This window comes from Myotis yumanensis, unplaced genomic scaffold, assembly GCF_028538775.1.
Source record: "Myotis yumanensis isolate MYYU_CA2020_CCGP unplaced genomic scaffold, mMyoYum1.0.hap1 SCAF_1, whole genome shotgun sequence".
Lineage (NCBI taxonomy): Eukaryota > Metazoa > Chordata > Mammalia > Chiroptera > Vespertilionidae > Myotis > Myotis yumanensis.
Window position 1 is genome coordinate 103163712 of NW_027223752.1, and position 26110 is coordinate 103189821.

The following is a 26110-nucleotide window of genomic DNA, read 5'->3' on the forward strand; positions in this document are numbered from 1 at the left end:
TGATTGTCTTAGAGGACTGTGTGGACTGTTCTGTGTAGCACAGGTACTAAACAGATAATTTGCTTATTTATTTACTAACTAAAGTTGTAAATTTTCATAAATTTTTTAATGTGTGAAAGATGCTTACATGTGAAATGTGTCACCTAACTTTTCACCAAGATTATTTTAGCACAAAATCCTAAGTTAAAACTTGCCTTTTCTCTTTCAGTTTTTCTTTTTCTAATCGGTTTGTGTATCCTAGTGGATTTAAGAAATAGAGGTAAAAATTGGTAGCTAAGTCCTATTTTCTATCACCTAAATTATTGCTATGGTCAAGGTCCTTAACTTCTGTTTTATCTTTGTTAGATAGTGGCATAATACTATTGAGATTAGGAAGAACATGCAATAATATTTAAAAATTTTATCTGAAATTAAGTAGTGCTATGAGGAATAACAAAATTAATAAGAAATATTTACTGCCCTGTCTGGGTGGCTCAGTCCATTGGAGTGTCGTAGTTCAATTCCTGGCCAGGACACATACTTAGCAAAGTTTGGGGTTTGATCTTGGAGGTCAGGACACATGTGGGAGTCAACTGATCAATGTTTCTCTCTCACATCGATGCAGCTGAGCCAAGCATTTCTCCTCTACCATTTAGTCTGATACTACTCTCCCTGTTGCCTTTCTTTTGCCATCCTTAGATGGTTTGACCCCAAATATGTCTTTTTATTCCAGACCTGCTTAATCTTTTTAAATTAAATTTATTGGGGTGATATTGGTCAGTAAAATTATGTTTCAAGTTTACAGTTCTTTAATACATCATCTGTGTATTGCATTGTGCGTTTACCATCCAAAATCAAATCTCTTCCATCACCATGTATTTGACCCCCTTTACCATTTACTGCCTCCCCCCACCCCCCCCTTTCCCTCTGGTAACCACCACTGTTTTCTGTGTCTATGAGTTTTTGTTAGTCTTGTTTGTTCATTTGTTACTTTCAGTTTTATATACCACAGGTGAGTGAAATCATACAGTTCTTGACTTTTTCCTCCTAGACTTATTTCGCTTAGCATAATATTCTCAAGAGCCACCTATGTTGTCACAAATGGCAGTATTTCATCTTTTCTTATTGCTGAATAACATTCCATTGTATGTATTTACCACTTCTTTCTCCAGTCATCTATTGAAGGGTACTTCAGTTGTTCCATGTGTTGGTCACCATGAATAATGCTGCAGTGAACGTAGAGATGCATATATCTTTACAAATAAATGTTTTTGGTTAGATACCCAGAAGAGGAGTTGTTGGGTCATATGGTAACTCTATTCTTAATTTTTTTAAGAACCTCCATGCTGTTTTCCATATTGGCTGTACCAGTTTACATTCCCACCTCAGGAATGTAAGTTTGCTAGTAAATAGAAATCTTTCTTCTCCACAATCTCTCCAACACTTGTTATTACTTGTCCTTTTGATGATAGCTATTCTAACAGGTGTGAGAGGTGGTATCTCATAGTTTTGATTTTCATTTCCCTAGTAGGTAGTGAAGTTGAGCATCTTTTCATATATCTGCTGGCCATTTGTATGTCTTTTTGGGAGAAGTCAAACCTGCTTACTCTTGATAGAAGATGTTTTTCTTTCTTTGCATTTTCATTAAGGAGCTCCATATTTTATTTATTGGTTCTTCTTGTTTGGGTTTCTCCTTCCAAATAAATTTGTGTACTTGTATTTGAAAACAGAATGGACTAGGGCAGTGGCCGGCAAACTGTGGCTCGTGAGCCACATGCGGCTCTTTGGCCCTTGAGTGTGGCTCTTCCACAAAATACCACGTGCGGGGGCGCACATACAGTGTGATTGAAACTTCGTGGCCCATGCGCAGAAGTCGGTATTTTGTGGAAAAGCCACACTCAAGGGGCCAAAGAGCCGCATGTGGCTCACGAGCCACAGTTTGCCGGCCACTGGACTAGGGAAACAAAAGTTACAAAGATGTTATAGTAAAGGAACTAAACTAGATTTTTGAAATGTTAATGTTTTCAAAGGAAATCCATTTTTTAATCTAATACAAAAGTTTACTAGTAAATAGAAATCTATCTAGGTGGCAAAACTCAATAGAGAATATATAACATTGATTTGTGGGGATTGTTTGTATACATGTCACATTTGTATATTTTTAAATCCTTTTTTTCTGATCATGAAGTAATAGTTACACAAATGTATAATGTAAATATTTCTGATGGTCCCACCACCTCCAGAGATAACTACTCTGACTAGTTTATTTTTTTCTGAACTTTTTTTCTATTCATGTAGACATTTTTTTTTTTTTAAAGAATGGTTTATTGATATTTAGAAAAAGAGGGAGAACTTAACACCCATCAGCTGCACGCCCCCTACTGGGAATTGAGCCTTCAATCTGGCATATGTCCTGACAGGGAATCACACTAGCAGCCTCTCAGTGCAAGGCAAGATGTCCACCCAAGTGAGGCTAGAAATTCTTTTCTTTTTTTAAACACAAAGTTAATCTTTATATATTATAACTTAATCTATACAGATAACTTGATTTCCCACCCCCAGTTAATAGGGTTTTGGCAGTTCTATCTACTCACCATTTTTAATGGCTGTGGAATATTTCCTGGAATCAATGTATCATACTTTTAAGCAGTCTTTCATTCTTTTAGGCAACTAGGGTGGTATTCTTTTTTCCCCATTTTTATTGCCAACTACTGGTATATTAAGTAATATTCTTTTTAAAAAATATATATTTATTGATTTCAGAGAGGAAGGGAGAGGGGAGGGTGAGAGAGAGAGAGAGAGAGAAAAGAAAGAAGGAAGGAAGGAAGGAAGGAAGGAAGGAAGGAAAGAAAGAAAGAAAGAAAGAAAGAAAGAAAGAAAGAAAGAAAGAAAGAGAAAGAAAGAAAGAAAGAAAGAAAGAAAGAAAGAAAGAAAGAAAGAAAGAAAGAAAGAAAGAAAGAAAGAAAAGGAAAATAAAAGAGAAAGAAGGAAGGGGGGGAGGGAGGGAGGGAGGGAGGAAGGAAGGAAGGAAAGAAAGAAAAGAAAGGAAGGAAGGAAGGAAGGAAGGAAGGAAGAAAAAGAAAGAAAGAGAAAGAAAGAAAGAAAGAAAGAAAGAAAGAAAGAGACAGAGAGAGAGGAAGGGAGGGAGGGAGGGAGGGAGGGAGGAAGGAAGGAAGGAAAAGAAGGAAGGAAGGAAGGAAGGAAGGAAGGAAGGAAGGAAGGAAGGAAGGAAGGAAGGAGAGAAGGAGAAACATCAATGATGAGAGAGAACCATTGACTGGCTGCCTCCTGCACACCCCCCACTGGGGATCGAGCCTACAACCTGGGTATGTGTCCTGACTGGGAACCGAACATGGCCTCCAGGTTCATAGGTCAACGTTTAACTGCTGAGCTGCCAGACAGAGCATAATATTCTTTGATTATACATAGCAGAAACCAATCCAACTAGCTTAAACAAAGGGGAAAAAAGGTAGTAGAGGAAGCACCATAGAACCCAGGGCCAGCAATGTGGATGAGTCTTAGGAAAGCACTAGAACTAGGAAGAGTAAACTATCAAGAATTCATGAAGTGTTTTTTCTCTCTTCCCACAAATTTGCTTTATTTATCTTCCTTTCTCCCCTTCACTCTGCTCTCCCTCTTCCCTCATTGACTTGCTTTACATTTTCATTTGTGGTATAGAATGCACCTGCCCTCAAACTTCTGAGTCACATATTTCAGCCACATGATTGCTTCTGAGCCTCAGCTCCAATGTCTAGTAGAGATTTCTGGATGAATGGATGGTACACTTCTATAGTGCTGGTCCACTCAGCTGGGAGTAAGGGGTACATTTCCATGATAAATGTTGTTGGAGCCTGGATCCTTTTAGGAATGAGTTCTGGAAGAAAGGGTGATTGAGGGTAGGGAGCCTCACAGATAATGCTGCAGTGAGTGAGCAGCTTTGTAAATTGATTCCTTTATGCAAGTTTTTCTTTGAGATAATGTCCTTGAATTGTAATGGCTATCAAAGTATATATTTAAAATTACAATAGATATTGAAGTTGTGCAAAAGTATGTCCCAGTTTACACTTCCCCTGTCAGTGTATACTATACATGCTTCCTTACAACTACCAGTGCTGATCCTGTCAGCCTTTTTGTCTTTGCCAGACTGATAAATGAAAAGTCTCTTTACTTTCTAGAATACAAGAACATCTTGTACTGTGTTTCTTAGCCAGTTTTATTTGTTCTGTTAATTTCTTATTCAAGTCTTTTTGCCCATTTTTAGAATTGGGTGTGTTTTCCTCCTTTTCATATGTACAGACTCTTATTTATAAATTAGGAAAAGTAGCCCTTTATGTGACATTTATCTTACTTTGTTTCTTATCTAGTAATGAATATATGCTTTGCCTTAAGATGGTTTTGATTTTTATATAATATTTTTTCTTTTGTGTGCTCTGGAATTTTGTGTAATGGTTAGAGAGTCCTTCACTACTATGAGATTGTAAAAATATTCACTTATTGTACTTTATTGATAAAACTTTTAAACTTTGTACATTTAAATTTTTTATTCACCTTGAGTTTACTTTGGTTTTTGGACCAAAGTAGGGATTTAAATAGTTGTGTTTTTTTTAATGGTCACTTGACTCATTTGTTGAATAGTAATTTTCCCCCAGTAATTTGCAGTTTATGTTATTAAGTATTAAATTTCTATATATAATTAAGTCTGTTTATACTGTCTTTTTCTTGTGTTGATCTACTGATCTTGTACATATACTGTCAAATCTGCTTTTGGCTGTGTTTTTTTGTTTTGTTCTTGTTTTGTTTGTCAGGAATGATTTAGAGCATTCTTTTGAAAAAGTTTATGTAAGAGATTCCTTTTTATAAAAAGCTCCTATTAACAAATGTTTTTATTATTCAGACTTCAGGAAATTTTCTGATGGAATTTCAAGTGAAAAATGTTCCTTCAGAAAGAATTGCAACTCAGAAGATCCTCTCTGTGATAGGAGAATGCCTTGACAACTTTGGCCCTGGTTGTGTGGGTGTACAAAAAATATTAAATGCTCGGTGTCCGCTGGTGAGATTCTCACACCAGGCCTCTGGATTTCAGTGTGATTTGACTACTAACAATAGGTATGATCTCTTGAGTTTATCATCTTAAATGTAAATATTATAAGGAATTAACATAGTTTTTCTTAAACAACAGTCTAGTGGCTTTGGATGCTTTAATAATAATCTTTTTTAAAGATTTGTACACTTGGATTGAAAAGTAGGAAATACTTTCTCTTATGCTATTAAGTATTAGTTTTTTGGAATTCAAAAGTATAATGTTAGGATATTGTGTTAAAAATGTTATCATACCTAACATCATCTTCTGGAAGAGTTGTATTTCATTTTTCTTACCTATGCAGCTTGATGACAACATGAACGTACCTATAGTATATAGTCTTCTCTATGTAGTCTTCACAGTATACTTAGAAAATAGAGTAGCAACTTGAGTTTGACCTCTGAATTACCTCTAGGTATAATCAACTTTGTGTCCTAAACAAGTATGGTATTTGCTTGACTCAAAAAGTAGTCTGAGTGGTTTTAGACTTGTAGTTTTTCTTTAGCAGTTTTCATACTATCATTACCTTTTTTAGTCTGTTTTTGTTCTCATAGGGGAAAACTTTTTAATTGAGTTTATTTTTTAGCTCTAGTATTCTCATTTAATTAAACTCAAGTTTTCACTAACAAGACAGTGCTGAGTATTTCTGAATTTTTCTCAAGTAGCCCATGAAGTAAAAATAAGTAAAAATATATACTGCACTTTCTAACAGTATATTTTCTTTCTAGTATGTAAAATAGAACAAAATGGCATTTATCTAATCTAATAAAAGAGAAACATGGTAATTAGCGTATGACCGCTACCCTTTTCATTGGCTAATCAGGGCGATATGCAAATTAACTGCCAACTAAGATGGCGATTAATTTGCATACGTAGGCACAATGCAGGGAGGCGAAAGGGAAAGCAGGAAGAAGCCCCCTGCCACTGACAGTGATCGGAAACCCAGAGGGGAGCTAAGAGCCGGGGGGCAGGGCAAAGGTGGCCCCCAGGGCCATGATGGGAGAATCGGGTGCCTTTGCCGCCCTGGCCAGTGATAGCGGGAAGTAGGGGTGGAGCCAGCGATGGGAGCTGGGCATGGGCGAAGCTGGCAGTCCCGGGAGCTAGGGGTCCCTTGCCTGGGCCTAAAGCGGAGCCCGCGATCTCGGGGCCACTGCAGCTGCGGGTCCCCGCCGCTGCCCAGGCCGGACGCCTCGGCCAGCCTCACACAGGGCCCTGCCAAGGGTGTCTCTATGCCACACCCCATGCTTTGCTCTGCTTCTCCAGCAGGGTGGCCAAGGCCACAGGAGTCCTGAACCTTCCCCTCCTGGGACCTTCCAGATCTCTGCTTCTTCTGTGGGATGGGACCAAAGCCCTTTGGTTTAGTACATGTAGGCTAGGCTCTCTCCAAAGAGCTTAAAGCAAACAAGGAAACCAAGAGATATTCAGTGTCCAGCCCTAAGATGTCTTAGCCTGAGTTTTGGCTTCCACAGACCTATCCCTCTCCACCCACCTCTCAAGAGGTTAGAGCACCAAAGGTGAGGAGAGTAAGGAAGACATGAGGACCCCAAGCCTGGGCCCTGGTGATGATGGGAAAGCTGAGACACAACCACCTTAGACACCTGCCCTCAGCTCCATGGAGATATTCACAAGGAAGATTTCTACTAGCCTCTAACCTTCCAACGAGAGGATCAAGGCTGGGCTGAGGGACACCCTCCTCCCATGCACGAATTTCGTGCACCGGGCCACTAGTATTTGTCTATAATAGTGTTATTTTCATTGTCTTGTGGGACAGGTTTTGAAAAATTTGTTTTAATATGCTTCAGGTTTTTAATCTTTGCATTGTTTCTTTATATCAGATATCACTATTTGATATTTATTTTTCAGCTTCATTTACATAGATAAAATACTTTTTATCCTAAATAAAGATAACATTATCACTAGTTGCATAAAAACACAGGCAACTTTTACAAAAATTATTTTTGACAGAAAAATACTTGAATCCATGTGATATTTGTAGGAATACCACACTACACAGTAAAACATTTAATCACTGTGAATTTCTAATTTGCCATTTCTTGTATTCTCTTTCAACTCAGGAAGTAAATGGCATTGTGGTACTTTCATAGACATTTTGAAGTGGATACCATTAAATGATTTAGTGCCCTATGTCTCTTCTTTGAGAAATTACTAGACATGTTTTGATTAGTAAGAGCTTAAATATTTAAAAATATTCCTGGTTAATAATCTTTGCATTATAACATTATGACTAGGAAAGTTATGGAAGATAGGCTCTGAAGTTTGATTTCTTAATAGACACTTTCTCCTTGTGGGTTTCGGTTTTTATAAGTAGTAGACTTATGTAATTTTGGCTGAATTTTAAGACATTTATACTTGAATAAATAAGTAGAATGTTTACCTCTGTTTTTAGGCTAATTTGTCTACCAAAGAACTAGATAATCATGTGAAACTGATGTGCAAAGCCCCTTACTTGCCTTTATTGACAGTTATTAAAGAGCCCTTATATAGTGTGTTTCACTTAAGTCATGTTTAGGAACTTTGATTTAAAAACTCTAAGTTTTTCGCCGAAACCGGTTTGGCTCAGTGGATAGAGCGTCGGCTTGCGGACTGAAAGGTCCCAGGTTCGATTCCGGTCAAGGGCATGTACCTGGGTTGCGGACACATCCCCAGTAGGAGATGTGCAGGAGGCAGCTGATCGATGTTTCTCTCTCATCGATGTTTCTAACTCTCTATCTCTCTCCCTTCCTCTCTGTAAAAAATCAATAAAATATATATTAAAAAAAAATAAATAAAAATAAAAAATAAAAACTCTAAGTTTTAGAAGTATATTGTAATTGCCAACATTTAGAAGAATGTTTTAATGGTAATTAATGTATTTGATATTCAGCTATTCACATTAAATTTTATATTGCAAATACATCATACTTTTTTGATTATCTGGTCTCATTGATCTGAATACATTCAGATATAGGAAGATATATTTAGATATGTTTCTAGGTGTGTGTTTTATTCTACTTTGGGGATCATAATTTGGAGGGTTGAAAATTCTTTTATTTTTTTCTTTGGAAGGATTGCCTTGAAAAGTTCTGAACTCCTTTATATATATGGTGCCCTGGACTCACGAGTGAGGGCCTTGGTGTTTAGTATCCGTTGCTGGGCTCGAGCACATTCATTAACAAGTAGTATTCCCGGTGCTTGGATTACAAATTTCTCCCTTACAATGATGGTCATCTTTTTTCTCCAGAGGAGATCACCCCCTATTCTTCCAACACTAGACTACTTAAAAACCCTAGCAGGTAAGACTAGAAGTAGTCTCTATTTTCTTTCTAACGTTTTGAGTGAATATAATTACCATGTCATGTGTGTTGATTAGTCAGATAATTTTTCTTATATATTTTTAAAGCCTTGTGGATCTAAACTTTTTCTAAATGCTTTTTACTTTTTTATGCCCATGAGGGGTTATGAGAGGTGATGAGTTGCAAAACTGAGGCCTATAGAAATTTTTGAGAATTTGGTTGTTTTGTTTTTGCGTTAGTTGACAAGGTTTACAACTATCATGAGACAGTTGGAGCCTCTCCCTTAGTTTGACCAAACTTAGGGGGAAAAAAAGCATATCCCAGATAAGCCATTTGAGTGGATTACAGATTCATAGATGGCTTTCTAAATCTGAAGCTATTTCTAGATTTCTAATTGTTTCATGATGTTTTAAGATCCTAAGTTTTTTAAAGTTTATAAGCAATCTTAGATAAATTTTAAAATTATTATACTATTTAATTTACATTTAAAAATTAAAATTTTGATAGACTGCTTGAGGAGATATAAAGTATTAAAGTCCTAAATTCTAAAAGAAAGCTAATTTAGGAATACACTCAAAATGTATGTACACTCTGTAGTTTACCCATCCTGTATATTGTTGCCTGACAGTTTTTTAAAGTACATCTCTAAATCTTCCCAGTTTAAAGTAACTTTAAAAAGGGATTGTATTCCTTATAGAATAAACCTCAGTTTACTTAGCTTGTTGTTTTAAGACTTTCACTTGTTTAGCCACAACTCAATTCTCCAACCTCTTCTCCCATCATTTCTCTTAACATGTTCCATATTCCTGCTAATACTGTGATTATTCTCTTAACATTTTATCTTAGCTCTTTTTCACACTATTTATTTTTACCTGGGTCTGTAAATTCTCTTTTCTATGCCATTTTTCCTTTTTTATCCAAATTATAAATAATCTTTCGAGTGAACACTGTAAGTATATCTTGAAATTGAGCTCTAAAAAGAGCTCAGTGTGATAGGTTCATGGAAAGTAGGAAGTTTTCAGGTAGAGTAGTGGCCATTTTTCTCACTTTTGAGATTGAAATAAATCTCATTGTTTGGTTATTCATTCACTAAATATTGGTTACTTACTATGTGTTTGCTGTTATTTTTGGTGCAGTGGGGATATGGACAATATTCTCAGGAACTCACTGTAGTACAGAGATTTAACGTTCTGCTAATTATTTTGAGAAAAGAGTATGATTTATGGACAAGTTTAAAATGACATGTTGAGTTTTTATTCCAAATCTATTTAAAAGATGAAACTAGTTTTGGAATTGTTTAGTTTTTAACTTCAAAATACCAAATTGGTTGTTTAAAGTTTTTCACATTTTTAAACATGGTAAGAGAAAATTTCAGGCTGTTTTCTGCAGTTGCTTCTCTGTACATAGCACATTGCCAATAAATGCAAAGATATTTAGTTTTTGAAATTCTAGTAATATGTTAAATTTCCTATAAAAGAGTTTTTATATTTGATAGATAGAGGCTATTTGTATTTTTTTAAAAGGAAAAAATGTATTTTGTTTGCTTCCTTGTTTGTGTTTAATAGAGGGCAGCATGAATGTCTAGAATACCTTCTAGCACTTCTGGAACTTTGTTAACCACTGTTTAGAACCTAAAGTAAGTTAAATTCCAAAGTTTATAGTGTTGTATTTAGGGCCCTTTGTTAGCTTCTTTTTTCTGCTCTTCTCCAGCATTCATTCTGGTGTGCAAATCAGGATCTTCAGCTCTCTAAGCACCTTGCTGATCCTCAGATATTTGTTCTTTTTCACATCTCTGTCTCTTTGCCTGCTATGGTGTTCTTCCTTCCTCCTCTTTTTACGTGGAGAAGCTCTTCAGGATTCAGCCAGGGAAGCGAGAAGGGAAACCCAGTCCAAGGTATCATTTGTTCAGACTTTCCTGCCTTCCTCGCAGAAGGCAGTGCTCTGCTGTCTTCTAAGCACCCTGTGCACACCTGTATTGTAACAACAGTTAGATTATTGTAGTTCTTTGATCAGCTGGCCTTGGCCAAGCTTTTCTAGAGCAGGCTGTCTGATTCATCTCTGCATCTTTGTTCCTGACATAGTATTGGGTCCATCATAGTAGTTCAGTAAAGAGATTTCAAATGTGTGGGTGAACATTTTAAAGTTAAAAGCTGTTTGTAATGAGAGTGATGGCATCTTTTATCTTTTGGTTACTCTGGAATTTCTGTTTTCTTAAATCTCCACTACTTTCCCTCATATGTCTCTAATTTTCTTGTGTGTTCCATCCTTTTCTTTTCATAGCATAGAATAATTTGATCTGTTATTCTCATGTAAAAGGTATAGTATAGTATGTTAGTTCGTATATGATGTTTTCCCTCTCAACATTATTTTTAGGAGATTCATTCATATCGTTATTGTATTCGTTTCCATTGCTTATGTAGTATTCAGTTATGTCAATATACCAAAAAATTTTTAAATTTTATTTTTGTTGGGCATTTGGGCAATTTGAAGTTTGGGACTATTATAGGTAGTGTTAGTGTGATGATTCACGCACATTTCTTTTGGTGAACAGGATGCTTATTTTTGTCAAATATATACTAGGAGTAGAATTTCTTTTTTTTTCTTTTTTTAAAAATCAGAACTTTATTTTTTATTTTTTCAATTACAGTTTACATTCAGTATTATTTTGTATTAGTTTCAGGTGTACAACATATCAGTTAGACAATCATATATGTTACAAAGACTTCCCCCCCTGTTTATAGTAGTGGAATTTCTAAAACTTAGAATTTGGGTATATTCAGCTTTAGAGACATTGCCGAAGAGTTTTCTAAAGTATAAACTCCTACAAGTATTGTATACAAGTTTTAATTGCTGTACATCTTTGTACCTGGTATTATTTTTTTCTTATGTTAGCTGTTTTTACTGCATGTGTAGTGGTTCATGGTGTGCTTTGATTTTCTTTTCCCCAGTGACTAATGAAATTGAACACCTTTTCATATATTTATTAGACATTTGTGTATCTCTTGTGAGGTTTCTGTAAGTCTTTTGCCTTATTTTTTTTATTGGATTATCTGTCACTTTCTATTTGTAGGAATTCTTTATATATTTTGCATGCATCCTTTGTCACATATTCTGTATGTATATGTATATCTATATATCTCAAATATATATACACCATGGTTCCCTTTTCACTCTCTTAATGTTGTCTGATGAAAACAACTGTTCAGTTCTATCAAAGTTACACATGCATATAGATAAAGAGTAAAAATGTTCTGCAAACTTTATCACAATAACTCAGCCTCTGAGCCTAATCCTCCTTCTGCTTCTTTTGCCTCTTTCTGTGGGCAATCACTTTTAACTCCAGCTGATCTGCTTGATGTTTTAAATCATAGATATTGCTAAAATAAAATTCTTGACTTTTAGGTTTAGGTACCATCTATGACTTCCTTTTATATAAGAAGAGGAATTAACTCTTTCCTCCTGTAGCCCCCCACCACACACCCCTAATATTTTGAGTGTAGCTATAGCATAATTTTGGTATGTACTTCACACTATTATGACTTTGTAAACATTATTCATATCTGATCCATGGAGTAAACTAAAATTAATTTCTTTTCCTGCCCAACTGTTTATATATTTTTGGAGTTAATAGTTTTTGATACTACTTATTTTCTTGTTGGTTTTTTGTTTGTTTAGTTTTCATGTACTTAACAGTAATTGAGTCTCCAACTTGCTACTAGATGTCTAAATAAATCTTTTCTCAAATTAGAAGCAAATATTCTATTCTGCTTTGCCTAACCTCTTTTTTCTAAATAGCTTTTCATTTTATTTTGTTTAGTCTCATGTTAGAGTCCTTCCTCAGATGTCTGATAATCTTTGAATTTCTGCTCATGTTGGAGTTAGAAACCAGAGAGTTAATTTGAATCTTTGAGCTTAGGTGGGGTTTGTTGACTGATTAATGTTCATTGTAGGGCAGTTTGGCTGGACTGTTTCATGTTGGAGATCTTTACATGTCACTATCTCTGGGTCATTCCTTCTGAGCTATTCATATTCCCCAGAAATGACTCTTAACCTTTTTTTTTTTTTCTTTTTCTGGAAGAATAGACCTGGCTATTAGCATACTGAAATTTTTGTTAGGGAAGAAGAGATCTGGAAGACTTCAGTACTTCTTTAACCATCAAAATTCCAGTCAAAACTGGTCCTCCAATCCCTGAGCCGTCAGGGGCTCTGCCTTGTGTATATTTGGTTTTCTTCCTGGCTTTCTTTACTGCTGGTTTAGGATTCAGCGTTTTCAGATCTCCTAAGTCATTACTACTTATCCCTCTGTCCTTCAACTTAAATTTTTTTTTTCTCGCTCTTATCTCTTCTGTTCTCTATCTTAAGATTTTATATCATTTTACTCTCATTTTAGTGATGTTTTAGGAGGAGGTAAAGGTAGTTTCATCTGTTTATTTCACCATCTTTATAAAGCCTGTGCTTTTAACTAATATATAGGCTGCCTCCCAGAGAGGATTAGTGTTATTGGAACATATGGCCTGGTGGGAGGAGCACGTAGGACTTTACCTTTTCTGTTGATTTATCTTGTCCCTTTCTAATTTCTCTGACAATTATAGATAAGCATTCAAAATCAAACATCAGCGATCAGTTTATTGGTTATGTGCCTGCTATATGTTAGACACTTTTTGTGGATTAGACTGGATGGAGAGGCAATCATGGACAGGACAGTGGCCTTTGTACTCCCAGACTGATGTAGGGGAGTAGACAGTATATATACAATCAGAATACAGTCAGATAAGTGCTAAAGGGACAAAAGCGTGGAGCACCAACCTTGGAGTTAAGAAATGCTTTCAGGTTAGGTGGACGTTGATTCGATTTTTGAAAATTCAGAGTTTTCCTATAATATTATACACTGGAAAGAAGGTAGATTAGAATGGTGAGGGATTTTTTTGGTAGTTGTATATTTATTAATAATTAGGGAAATGATTACCTCTAAAGGTATATATACTGTTAGAAAAGGGGAATGTTTACATCCAGTGTGCTGTTAAATTTGTTGTACTGAATTCCAGTCTCTTCAAAGTATTGCATTGTAGAAATTACTTGTTTGTTTTTCAAAACACTTAGAGTATCAGATTGTGTCATGGATGTATTGTTGAAAATGCTTAGAAAGGTGATAAGAATTGAAATAGAGATAAAAATGCAATATTATTGATCAAAGATAGTGCCAAAATTTGAGTTGGGGAAAGATGGGCACTGTCTACATTTTCATTTATAACTAGAAAACTGACTATCTCAAAAGATAGATTAAGAATTCTTGGTTGTTCAAAGGCAATTCTAGTAGGCTAAATTAAATGTAATGTTCTTTTCACTGTAGTGTAAGTCTAAATCTTTTAAATCCCATTAACCATAAATGTATATAACACTGAGTAATAATAGGAAACATTCATCTATAACTTTGATTTATTTAATTACAGATTTATTTTCTGAAATAGGAAATACCTTTGAAATATAATGTGAAACATTTTTTGTTTTTGTTTATGTAAGATGCAGAAGATAAATGTATAATAGAAGGCCACAACTGTACTTTTATTTGTGACTTGAATAGAATTAAACCTTCAAAAAACACAGAAACATTAGGTAAGTGTCTTCTTTTTCCTTTTTTCTTTTTTTGTGTGTGTGTGTTCTATTTTGGATTGAAACAGACTTTCTTCTTATTTTCTTTTCTTGCAGAATTACTACTGAAGGAATTTTTTGAATATTTTGGAAATTTTGCTTTCAATAAAAATTCCATAAATATTCGACAGGTAAATAATATTTTAATATTTGGTGATTAGGTATCTGGTCTCCTACTATACTAATATTCAATTAGTTAGTTTAGTTTTCAAAACATTCTAACAAATGTTATATTACATTTCAACTCTATAGTAATAAATATTAATAAGGAATTGGTGCCTAGATGAGCTACATAACTTAACTAAGATCAGTCATCTAGTTTTTTTGGAAGAGCAGTAGCCAGTTCTTTCAATATCTAATACTGTATCTTTCAAAATGTGGAATATAATTCTGAAAAGTTTTCTGGAAAGCATAATTTTATATACAGTTCTTTTAAAACTGGATTTGTGTTCCTAGGGAACAAATTGGATATCTGTTCTGAAAGATAGATTTTAGTGATTCCCTCAATTTGAGCCTTTAGGATTTAATTTATTTTGGCAAGTGAACTTATGATTTTGGCTCATCTGAATAGTTGGAATGATAGACATTTTTCTGAAAAAGAAAATTGGAGTAGATCCCTAGGGAAAATTTGTTTATAAAATGGGGGGTAGGGGGTTACTTGAGATAGTTCTCTGTTTGGGTTTATTCTGTTTATCGTTTGGACATTTGTTTACAACCCTTGTAAGAGTGGTTTCATAAAACACATCCTCAGATATCTTTTATTTGCTGTTTCTTCAACTCAACTTTGTGCATTCTTCCCTAACCTTTGTCCTGCTGATGGAGATTTTGTTTTTAAAAAGTGTGGGGAAGAGGAATGCAATCTGATTTGTAATTAGATTTCAGATTAGAAAAAGGTTACTGAACAGATAAAATTCTTTATCCTTTCTGTGCTCTTACCGCTAGGGCTCAGAGATGATGGACAGGCAGGAGCCCTGTTGAGTAGTGACATGAGAAAAGTTAGGGAATAAACAGGTGCTCACTCACATTGGAGAATCTTGACCATTTGTTTTATAATTTTTAAGTAATGTGTGATATCATTTGAAAGAGAAGATAATATCAGCTAGTGGATCACTGATGCTCATATGAGTCATAGCTTCAGCTTTTTTTTTTTTTCTTTCTATGAGATGTCATACCTGGCAGAGCCTTATTTTGTTGGATATTTAGGAATGATGAAATAGGAAACTTAAAATGTTTTGAAATGAATAATGAATAATCTTTTGTTCCTTTTCTTCCTTTCTGACTTTATATGCAGGAAACATTAATTACTATATTTAATTTAAGGTTGCTAATTTTGTATGTTCTATTCTCAATATAGTAGATATGTTTTTAGCAAGTCTCGAACATAAATGTTTCTTTCCCTTATATTCTGCCATTTTTCTTTTTCATTCTTTTTTCTTAGATCTGTCCTGTTAAGTAAAAGATTTGTTATTTTAAAAATACTTATTATTGATTGACTTAGTTCAGATATTGTTACCTGAGCAGCATCATGCATAGCTTATCAACTAAATTAATTTTCTTCTAAAGAATACTCATAAAACTACAATGAAAAATCATTTAGAAATACACACACATATACACAAATGCATAACACACATATATACCTAATCCTCTTAGGAAAGAAATTGTTTACTCTGTAAAGTTAATTGTGGTATTTTACATGTTTTTTATTTTTATTGATTTTAAGAGAAGAACGGAGACAGAGAGAGAGAAACATCAATCAAGGTTGCCTCCCCCATGACCCCTGACCGGGAATGGAACCCACAACCTGGGTATGTGCCCTGACTGGGAATCAAACCTGCAGTCTTTTGGTGTATGGGTCAACACTCTAATCAAGTGAGCCACACAGGCCAGGGCTTACATTTTTTTGACATTTTTATTAAACCAAACTGTTCTTATATCTGAGCCCTTCATGTATGTATATATTTTTTTCTTCCTTGTAATAATCTATAGGGAAGGGAACAGAACAAACCTGAACCTTCTCCATTGCACATTCAGAATCCTTTTGAAACTTCTCTCAACATCAGTAAAAATGTAAGTCAAAGCCAGCTGCAAAAATTTGTAGATCTGGCCAGAGAAAGTGCCTGGATTTTACATCAGGAAGATAAAGATCACCCTTCCCCATCAAGTAATCAGCCATGGGGGCTGGCAGCCTTGTTGCTACCTTCTATAGCAAAGAGTGTATCTCATGACAAGAAGAAAAGGAAGAAACCTGCAAGTGAGAGAATTAAAAACTTGTTGGAATCCATAAAAAGCAGTCCAGAAAACTCCACAAACACCAATGGGAAAAGAACAGTTAGTACACAGGCATAATGGGTACTACTTTGCTTCATGAACTGGTTTTATTCTATAACATGATCTTTGGACTGCCTGGAAGAACTGGTATGGAATTTTCACAGAGCTCAACTTTCATGTGATGTCTCTTTTCTTGATCTTCCATCTTCTTGCTGGGCCCTTTTCCTGGTCTGAAGTTCTGAGACATTTTCAGGCTGCTACCCAGTGGCAGTTTATTAAAACAGCAGCCACAAGGAGGAGCAGGTGAAAGAAGATTGGAATGTACTTTAATAGATGAACTGTACAGAGCAAATGGTAATAATTAGTTTTAGAATCACACCATTGTTTATATCTATGTCAGTCCCTGGTATGTACATATACATTCAATGAGTAAAATAAAGCTTCAGATTTTGGTAGTACTCTTTAGTATATACTTTTGTATTCTTTGAGCAAAGTGCTCTTATTCACATATAAATTAAAACAGGTTGGTAATGATTTCAAAAAATGTTCATGTTTTTAAAAGATGAATACAGACACTTCACTCACTACATTCAGGATATTCTATGCCATATCAGTACATTGTATTTTAAATATTATTTAGTTACTTTTCCTATTTTAAAAAAAGAAAACCCTGTTTCTATTAATATTTGTAGTATTTCTTCAGTTCTCTTTTGAGAACTCTTTCTTCCTTTAGGAAATAGATGTGTATTGAAATATAATTCCATTACATTTCCTGTGGAGTAACTTCCATTTTAACCATTTGAGTCCCAAGCAGCGCAATCGCGCTGCTGAGATTTTATGTCGAGAAAACATACGATTCGTTTGAGTCCCAGGGGGTATTGAAAAAACACTGTCGAAGAATCCCAAACAGCGCAACCGTGCTTTCTCTAAATGAGTACGAAAAGACCCAAACAACGTGATAGCGCTTGTTTTATTTTATGTCGAGAAATACCAAGCAGCGCGATCGCATGCTTGGGACTCAAACGGTTAAGAAGCAAAAAGTGTAGTGCTTGAAAACAGGGACTTGAGCTAGGCTGGCTTCCTGGTAAATTACTCAGTGTCTCTGGGCCCCCAGTTTTTTCATCTGTAAACTAGAGGCCGAGTGCACGACATTCATACACTGGGGTGGGGGGAGGGGTGGCAGGGGTGGTCCCTCAGCCCTGCCTGTACCCTCTCGCAGGGAACGGGCCTAAGCCAGCAGGGGGACATCCCCTTCGGGGTCCTTAGCGCTGCCACGGAGTGAGGAAAGGTTCCCACCAGTGCTGCTGTGCTTGCCAGCCATGAGCTCGGCTTCTGGCTGAGTAGAGCTCCTCCTGTGGGAGCGCACTGACCACCAGGGGGCAGTTCCTGTGTTGAGCATCTTCTCTCTGGTGGTCAGTGCGCATCATGGCGACCGGTCATTCTGCTGTTCAGTCTATTTGCATATTAGGATTTTATTATCTACACTAATAAAAGAGAAACATGCAAATTGGTGTCACTCTGCTATGCCCACCAGCCAATCAGAGTGACTATGCAAATTAACCCAACAAAAATGGCGATTAATTTGCCAAGCCTCGCTGTGGCTGCAGGGGAGAAGCCTAGCCTCGAGGCTTGGCTTCTCCGCTGTAGCCGGACCAAAGGCCTGGGTCCCAGGTGCCGGAAGAAAACTGGTGCCGGCAGCCAGGGGAAGGAAGGCCTATTGTGCGAATCTTCGTGCAACGGGCCACTAGTATAGGATAGTGATGATAATGGTGCCTATCTTACAGCTTGTGAAGATTGGATGAGTTACATAGAGTGTTACATCAAGAGTCTGGCACGTAGTACTCGGTTCTTTAACCATTCCTTTTTTGTGTTTGTGGTATGTGACTGTTCTTGGCTATTCAAGATTAACATTTAGAGTGTGTAGTAGTTTTCAAATTAGTTTCCCATGTAAATTTTCAGTCAGAAACTATAATGAGCTCTTCTTGGGATATTTTGGGAAACTCCAATAGACTTGTTATGAAGCAAATAAGTTCTGTGCATAACCAACATCTGAAACAACAAATAAGTATTAGTATTCTTTTATAGAAATGGTGTCTTTAAAAGCCATTTTTCATTTGTTCTTTAATTAGGTTTATTTTGTTGGGCTAGAAATCTGTATTAAGAATTAAAAAATTTTAAAAACATATTTAAGAGTTTCTAAATGAGATGATTTTTTTTGTTCATTATTTGGACATTGTCTCTTTTAGATTGGTATTATGTCTAACATGATCATATAAGTACATAAAGTGTATATGTGTTAGCATTTTCTTTTTTGTAATGTATAGACAATTTTGATACTGTAGGTCTACTTTACTTTTTAAACTTAACACTTGGGTTGCGGGTGAATTTCCCGCCAAAATATAAGATGGCGCGTTAAAATGCCTATATCTTTTGAAGTATGGGTTCGATTGAAATGAAATATTTGGTAATACGCAGTTACAATCGGCCCGAGTTTACACGTTTCCCGCACTCCACCGCAAATCTATATGAACCGAGTTTAAGACGGCTCCCGCGGAGTACGCGCAATTCACGCGAGCCGACTTAATTCGTTTCCCGCAACCCAAGCTTATGATAAATTTTAAGATTTTAATGTTCTTTTAATACCAAGTTTTAATTCTAGTTAACTGAATGTGAACTACAACCAAATTTAATGTATTCTCATAAGTTCATTGTGTCACAATCCAAATGTATTTTTTTGTTCTATTTTTATTTTTTATTTTTTAAAATCTTTATTGTTAAAAGTGCTACATATGTCCCCCCTTTTCCCCCATTGACCCCCTTCAGCCCATTCCCACCCTTGCCCCAGGTCTTCACCACTCTATTGTTTTTGTCCATGGATTATGCATATATGCATACAAGGTCTTTGGTTGATTACCTCCCACCCACCCTCTTCCACCTTCCCTCCAAGCTTCTGCATTCTGTTCCATGCTTCCATGTCTCTGCATCCACTCTGTTTATCAGTTTATTTTGTTAATTAGATTCCACATATGAGTGAGATTATGTGATACTTGTCTTTCTCTGACTGACTTATTTCACTTAGCTTGATACTCTCCAGGTCCCTCCATGCTGTCTCAAAGGGTAAGAGATTCTTCTTTTTTAGTGCTGCATAGTATTCCATGGTATAAATGTACCACAGCTTTTTTATCCACTCATCACTGATGGGCACTAGGGCTGTTTCCAGATCTTAGCTATTGTAAATTGTGCTGCTATGAACATAGAGGTGCATACATTCTTTCTGATTGGTGTTTTGGTTTTCTTAGGATATATTCTTAGAAGTGGGATCCCTGGGTCAAATGGCAGTTCCATATTTAATTTTTTGAGGAAACTCCATACTGTTTTCCATAATGGCTGCACCAGTCTGCATTCCCACCACCAGGGCCACATCCTCACCAGCAGTTGTCATTTGTTGATTTGTTGATAGTAGCCATTCTGAGGGGAGTGAGGTGATACCTCATTGTCATTTTAATTTGCATCTCTCTGATGATCAGTGATTTTGAGCATATTTTCATATGCCTCTTGGCCATCTATATGTCCACATTCCAAATTTTTGAAGGTAGTTTTTATTATATTTTATAGATTAGATTGTCATTTTTTTAGTTAAAAATAATTTTTTCAAGGTTTTTCTTTTCCTCTAGCTATTACTACGCTTTTATTCAGTAGCTTTCACTTACAATGAGTTTTATTCAGCATATGAAAGTAGTTTGATATTAGCCTACACTGATCAGATTGATTTCAGTCATATATCATTCCAGATTTAAAAGCTAATTAGTATAATTCTTGGAATTATTGCCAGTCTTTAGGATATTAGCAAATTGGCCAGAGACATTCTAGGATAACACAGTATAATTGCTCTCATTCACTAACCTTTAGTCATCATACAGGAAAAAAGAGAAGACAGTTGAAGAAGGATTTTCTTCACGCTGTCATTTCCTACTTGCCTCTTCTTTTTTTGCTCTAGGGCTATAATCAGGTGATAACAGAATTTGATTGTTTCAAGTAACTCCATGTTTCTAGAAATTCCTTGGACTTAAGAAATTCAGTTGCCACTGAAGGGAAGAGCTACATTTGCATGTATCATTTAAGCCAACCCAGTGAACATCTGCTGCAAAGCCTGCAGTGGCAGCTTGTCTAGGTAGCAACTCTCTGCTTCCCAGTTTGGCATGATTGAATTGGTGAGTGGCTGTTACTGTATTTTGATTCAGTCCCTTCAGGAAAGATTGTAGGTGTGGGACTTTCAAAATGCTCTAGAAATGTAGAAACCATTTCTGCCTGAGCTTATCAGAAAGGACTTTATCAGATAGAGGGCAGGTTAGGGGAGGTATGAAGGGATGGAAGGTAGACCAAGGGAGGGGCACCAGGACTGTTGTTCTGGGAAAAGAGGACAGCCAGCCTCCTTAGGAGTTAGGAAGAGGGAAGCATGGCTGGAGAACTGTGAGTTCAGATTGGGATATAGTTTTTACTGTGGTGCTCAGAAGAAGGTTGAGTGAGATTATGAAGGACTGCCAATGGCAAGTTATAAGAAGTTAAATGTACAGGGTGGGGCAAAAGTAGGTTTACAGTTGTTTCTATGGAAAATACTATCAATCGCCGTGGGCAAACTACGGCCCGCGGGCCAGATCCAGCCCGTTTGAAATGAATAAAACTAAAAAAAAAAAAAGACCGTACCCTTTTATGTAATGATGTTTACTTTGAATTTATATTAGTTCACACAAACACTCCATCCATGCTTTTGTTCTGGCCCTTCGGTCCAGTTTAAGAACCCACTGTGGCCCTCGAGTCAAAAAGTTTGCCCATCCCTGATCTATACTAATAAAAGGACTTCCTTTGGGACAAAGCCATGATGGTGGTGGGGGCTGAGGCAGAGGAAGTTAGGGGAGAGATCAGGCTGCCAGGGGGTTAAGGGTGAGATCAGACTGGTAGGGGAGGACAGTTGGGGGCAAGATCAGGCTGGAAATGGAGGGCAGTTGGGGGTGACCAGGCCAGCAGGGGAGGGCCATCGGGGGCCACCAGGCCGGTAGGGGAGGGCTGTTAGGGGCATTAGGCAGGCAGGCAGGGGAGCAGTTAAAAGCCAGTGGTCCTGGATTGCAAGAGGCCCGATCCCGGCAGTCAGACATCCCCTGAGGGGTCCCAGATTGGAGAGGATGCAGGCCTGGCTGAGGGACAACCCCCCTCCGTACATGAATTTCGTGCACCAGGCCTCTAGTCTATACTAATGAAAGGGTAATATGCTAATTAGAGCAGATGTCTTCCCAACAAAGCTGCAGCGGCTGCCTGAGACTCAGGCAAGCTGCGGATGGCAGCTGCCGCTGCCAGGGCTGGCCCAAGGCTCAGGCAAGGCACTGTGGCCGTGAGGTCCGAGGCTCAGGCAGCCGTCAGCTGTGGCGGTGGCCATGGCAGCAGCAGAGGCGTGATGGAGATGTCGCCTTCCCCTGATCGCCTCCCACAGAGGGAGGCGAGAGGCAGCAGCAGCCACGGGGTGATGGGGGCAATGCCTTCCCCTGATTGGCCCCATCGCCTCCCGCAGAGGGAGACCAGACTGCAACTTAGGCCCCTTCCCAGTCAGTAGGACATCATCCCCTTAGGGCTTCCGGACTGTGAGAGGGGACAGGCCGGGCTGAGGGACTCCCCTCTAGTGCATGAATTTTTGGGCACCGGGCCTTTAGTAATAAATAATAATGCAAGAATAAACTTGCACAAACACAACTGTAAACCTACATTTGCCCCATACTGTATTTTCAGTGGTAAACTATTAAAGGTTTTGATATAAGAGAGTCATAAAAATCAAAGCAGTGCTTTTAGACAATCTGTTGATACCAAGTAGTTTTAGATCACGGCTTTTAAATTTTCTTCAAAATTGAGTACCATAGGTCTCATTATTAAGTTGGGTAAAATTTGTCTGTTAAATTTTCCATAAAGATCCAGAAGCTGATGCTCATATAACTCAGGAGAGTATTCTTAATACTTAATAAGGAAGTCCAAATTAAATAGTTTAAAGTTATCATCAGGAAATACCAGGTCATAACATATAATTTTTTGTAAAACCTGATTAATGAGAAATTCTATGTAATATATACTTGGGAAGGAATGAAAACATGACCAGAAATCACTTTTCAACTTGGGATGATGTTGGAAAATTTATTTTAAATACTTGAAAGACTTACTTTGGTTTCCATGCTGAGTTCAATACCTTGTGGATGCATATTACAAAGAACATAAACACAATGTTCCTCTGGAATTCCCATGGAGCAATTCCCAGAAAATGTCTAGTTTAGATAAAAATTTTAATCTGAAGTATCTGATATTGGATGTATGAGATCACAATTTATTTAAAAATACAGTGTTTGTATTTTAAATGTGATCCCTGTGTTACCTGTGTGTATGTGTATCCATCCACCTTTAAAAAATAAGTGGAGTCAAAATTAAATTAAAGGTATTGCTCACTTTTTTATGTCTATTTGTAGATGAGTACATTTAAACTTTTCATGGTAAAGTTTCTGAACTCTTGAAAATGTAGTGTTGAGACATTTTGAAGGGCATTGGAAAGATATAATTTGAAGAAGTAAATGTTACACTATGAAGAATACTTAATATTACCTAATTTGTAATATGCTAATTCTGTAATTACCAAATTAGTAATGTGTAATTTGGAACAGGGCAAGTCTAATATAATGAAAAATATGAATTATAGATTTTTTTTTCTGGGTTTTATTTTGAAGTAGGGTATATTGAAAACTTACTATAATGGATGTTATCAAATAAAACAGCAAGTTAATGAAAATATTACTAATTAGACCTGCATTACATTCTGCATTACCAAAATTCTTTAACATAAACGTGTCAGGTACAATGAATGTTACATTTTTGAAACATTTTCTATTGCAGAGTTACTAGTACTGGGCTTAGATTAATGCAGCTTAATGATTAATGTTTTAATTAATTTTGCTTAGTTTACAGATGGACTTGGAGTAGGGTGTAAAATAGCATACAGACATGTTCTCTCGTTTTGCAAAACTGTCTTAACAGTAAAATATGGAGTTTGAAGCTGGCAGATATCTTATAATGGAATATGAAACTCAAAGCCTGATTTTTTTACTCTTATATATATATTGCAATTATATAATACACATGATATAAAACCAACTACATTTTTTTCCCCTTTGGCAATTAATTTTGGTGATTTAGAAGGGCTGTTTTTAATGACGTATGTGATAATGTCCTTTCACATCTTCCTCTCTGTCATTGTTTAATTGAGCCTACAATAAGCATCTTTGGAGTTTCTGTGCTTGGTTCTTTGGCATTATTGGTTATAAAGTTACCAATTATTAGTATTGAGTGGTTTCTTTCAGCTTTATATAACTTAGTTTTTAAAAAGAGAACCATAGCACCTTTTGCATATATATATATATATATATTTTAATATATTTTTTTATTGCTTAAATTATTACAAAGAGTATTACATATTTCTCCTTTTTTTCCCCCCACCCTTGACACTCCCCTGGCCTCCCCTACCCCCCAGTGTCTTATGTCCATTGGTTATGCTTATATGCATGCATACAAGTCCTTTGATTGATCTCTTACCACCCCCCTGCTCCCCCTACCCTCCCCGGCCTTCCTGCTGTAGGTTGACAGTGTGTTCGAGGCAACTCTGCCTCTGTATCTATTATTGTTCAAAAGTTTATAATGGTCTCTATTATCCATGAATGAGTGAGATCATGTGGTATTTTTCCTTCATTGACTGGCTTATTTCACTTAGCATAATGCTCTCCATTTCCATCCATGCTGTTGCAAATGGTAAGAGTTCCTTCTTTTTTACAGCAGCATAGTATTCCATCGTGTAGATGTACCACAGTTTTCTAATCCATTCATCTACTGATGGGCACTTAGGCTGTTTCCAAATCTTAGCTATGGTGAATTGTGCTGCTATGAACATAGGGGTGCATATATCCTTTCTGATTGGTGTTTTTGGTTTCTTGGGATATATTCCTAGAAGTGGGATCACAGGGTCAAATGGGAGTTCCATTTCCAGTTTTTTGAGGAAACTCCATACTGTCTTCCATGGTGGCTGCACCAGTCTGCATTCCCACTAGCAGTGCACAAGTGTTCCTTTTTCTCCACATCCTCTCCAGCACTTGTCGTTTGTTGATTTGTTGATGATAGCCATTCTGACAGGTGTGAGATGGTACCTCATTGTTGTTTTGATTTGCATCTCTCGGATGATTAGTGACTTTGAGCATGTTTTCATATGTCTCTTGGCTTTCTGAATGTCCTCTTTTGAAAGGTGTCTATTTAGGTCCTTTGCCCATTTTTTGATTGGATTGTTTATCTTCCTTTTGTTAAGTTGTGTGAGTTCCCTATAAATGTTGGAGATTAGGCCCTTATCAGATATAATGTTGGCAAATATGTTCTCCCATGTAGTGGGCTTTCTTGTTGTTTTGTTGATGGTTTCTTTTGCTGTGCAGAAACTTTTTATTTTGATGTAGTCCCATTTGTTTATTTTCTCTTTAGTTACCAATGCCCTAGGATCTGTATCGGTGAAGAAATTGCTTCGGCATATGTCTGAGATTTTGTTGCCTTTGGATTCTTCTAGTATTTTTATGGTTTCCCGTCGTATATTTAAGTCCTTTATCCATTTTGAGTTTATTTTTGTGTATGGTGTAAATTGGTGGTCTAGTTTCATTTTCTTGCATGTATCTGTCCAATTTTCCCAACACCATTTATTGAAGAGACTGTCTTGACTCCATTGTATGTTCTTGCCTCCTTTGTCAAATATTAATTGAGCATATTGGTTGGGGCTGATTTCTGGGCTCTCTATTCTATTCCATTGATCTATATGTCTGTTCTTGTGCCAGTACCAGGCAGTTTTGAGAACAGTGGCTTTGTAATACAGCTTGATATCTGGTATTGAGATCCCACCTACTTTGTTCCTTTCTCAGGATCGCTGCCACTATTCGGGGTCGTTTTTTATTCCAGATGAATTTTTGGAGAGTTCGTTCTAGATCTGTGAAATATGCCGTTGGTATTTTAATGGAAAGTGCGTTGAATTTATAGATTGCTTTGGGCAGTATGGACATTTTAATGATGTTGATTCTACCAATCCAAGAACATGGTATGTTCTTCCATCTCTTTATGTCTTCCTCTATCTCTTTTTTCAACGTCCTGTAGTTTTCTGAGTAGAGGTCTTTTACCTCTTTAGTTAAGTTTATTCCTAGGTAGCTTAATTTTTTTGGTGCGATGGTAAATGGGATTGCTTTTTTAGTCTCTCTTTCTGCAAGTTCACTATTGGTGTATAGAAATGCCATAGATTTCTTGGCGTTAATTCTGTATCCTGCTACATTGCCGAATTCTTTTATTAAGTCTAATAGTTTTTTGATGGAGTCTTTAGGGTTTTTTAAGTATAATATCATGTCATCTGCAAATAAGGACAGTTTTACTTCTTCTTTTCCAATTTGGATACATTTTATTTCTTCTTCTTGTCTAATTGCAATGGCTAATACTTCCAGTACTATGTCAAACAGGAGTGGTGAGATTGGGCATCCCTGTCTTGTTCCTGTTCTTAGGGGAAATGGTGTTAGTTTTTGTCCATTGAGTATGATGTTGGCTGTGGGCTTGTCATATATGGCTTTTATTATGTTGAGGTATGATCCTTCTATTCCCACCTTGCTGAGAGTTTTTATCAAAAATGGGTGTTGAATTTTGTCAAACGCTTTTTCTGCATCAATTGATATGACCATGTGGTTTTTTTCTTTCAATTTGTTTATGTGGTGTATCACGTTTATTGATTTGCAGATATTGTACCATC

At 36.6% G+C, this 26110-nt stretch overlaps 1 protein-coding gene across 1 annotated transcript in view; it reads left to right on the forward strand.

Moving 5' to 3' along the window:
- Positions 1–16730, forward strand: part of MTPAP (mitochondrial poly(A) polymerase) — a 28522-nt gene extending 11792 nt beyond the window's left edge. Inside the window, exons 5-9 of the mRNA XM_070428670.1 lie at positions 4874–5085; positions 8126–8352; positions 13873–13965; positions 14059–14132; positions 15991–16730. Coding sequence (XP_070284771.1) covers positions 4874–5085; positions 8126–8352; positions 13873–13965; positions 14059–14132; positions 15991–16350 — 966 coding nt within the window. The 3' untranslated portion in view covers positions 16351–16730. The remainder of the gene's footprint in view (positions 1–4873; positions 5086–8125; positions 8353–13872; positions 13966–14058; positions 14133–15990) is intronic.
- The last annotated feature ends 9380 nt before the right edge of the window (positions 16731–26110 follow it).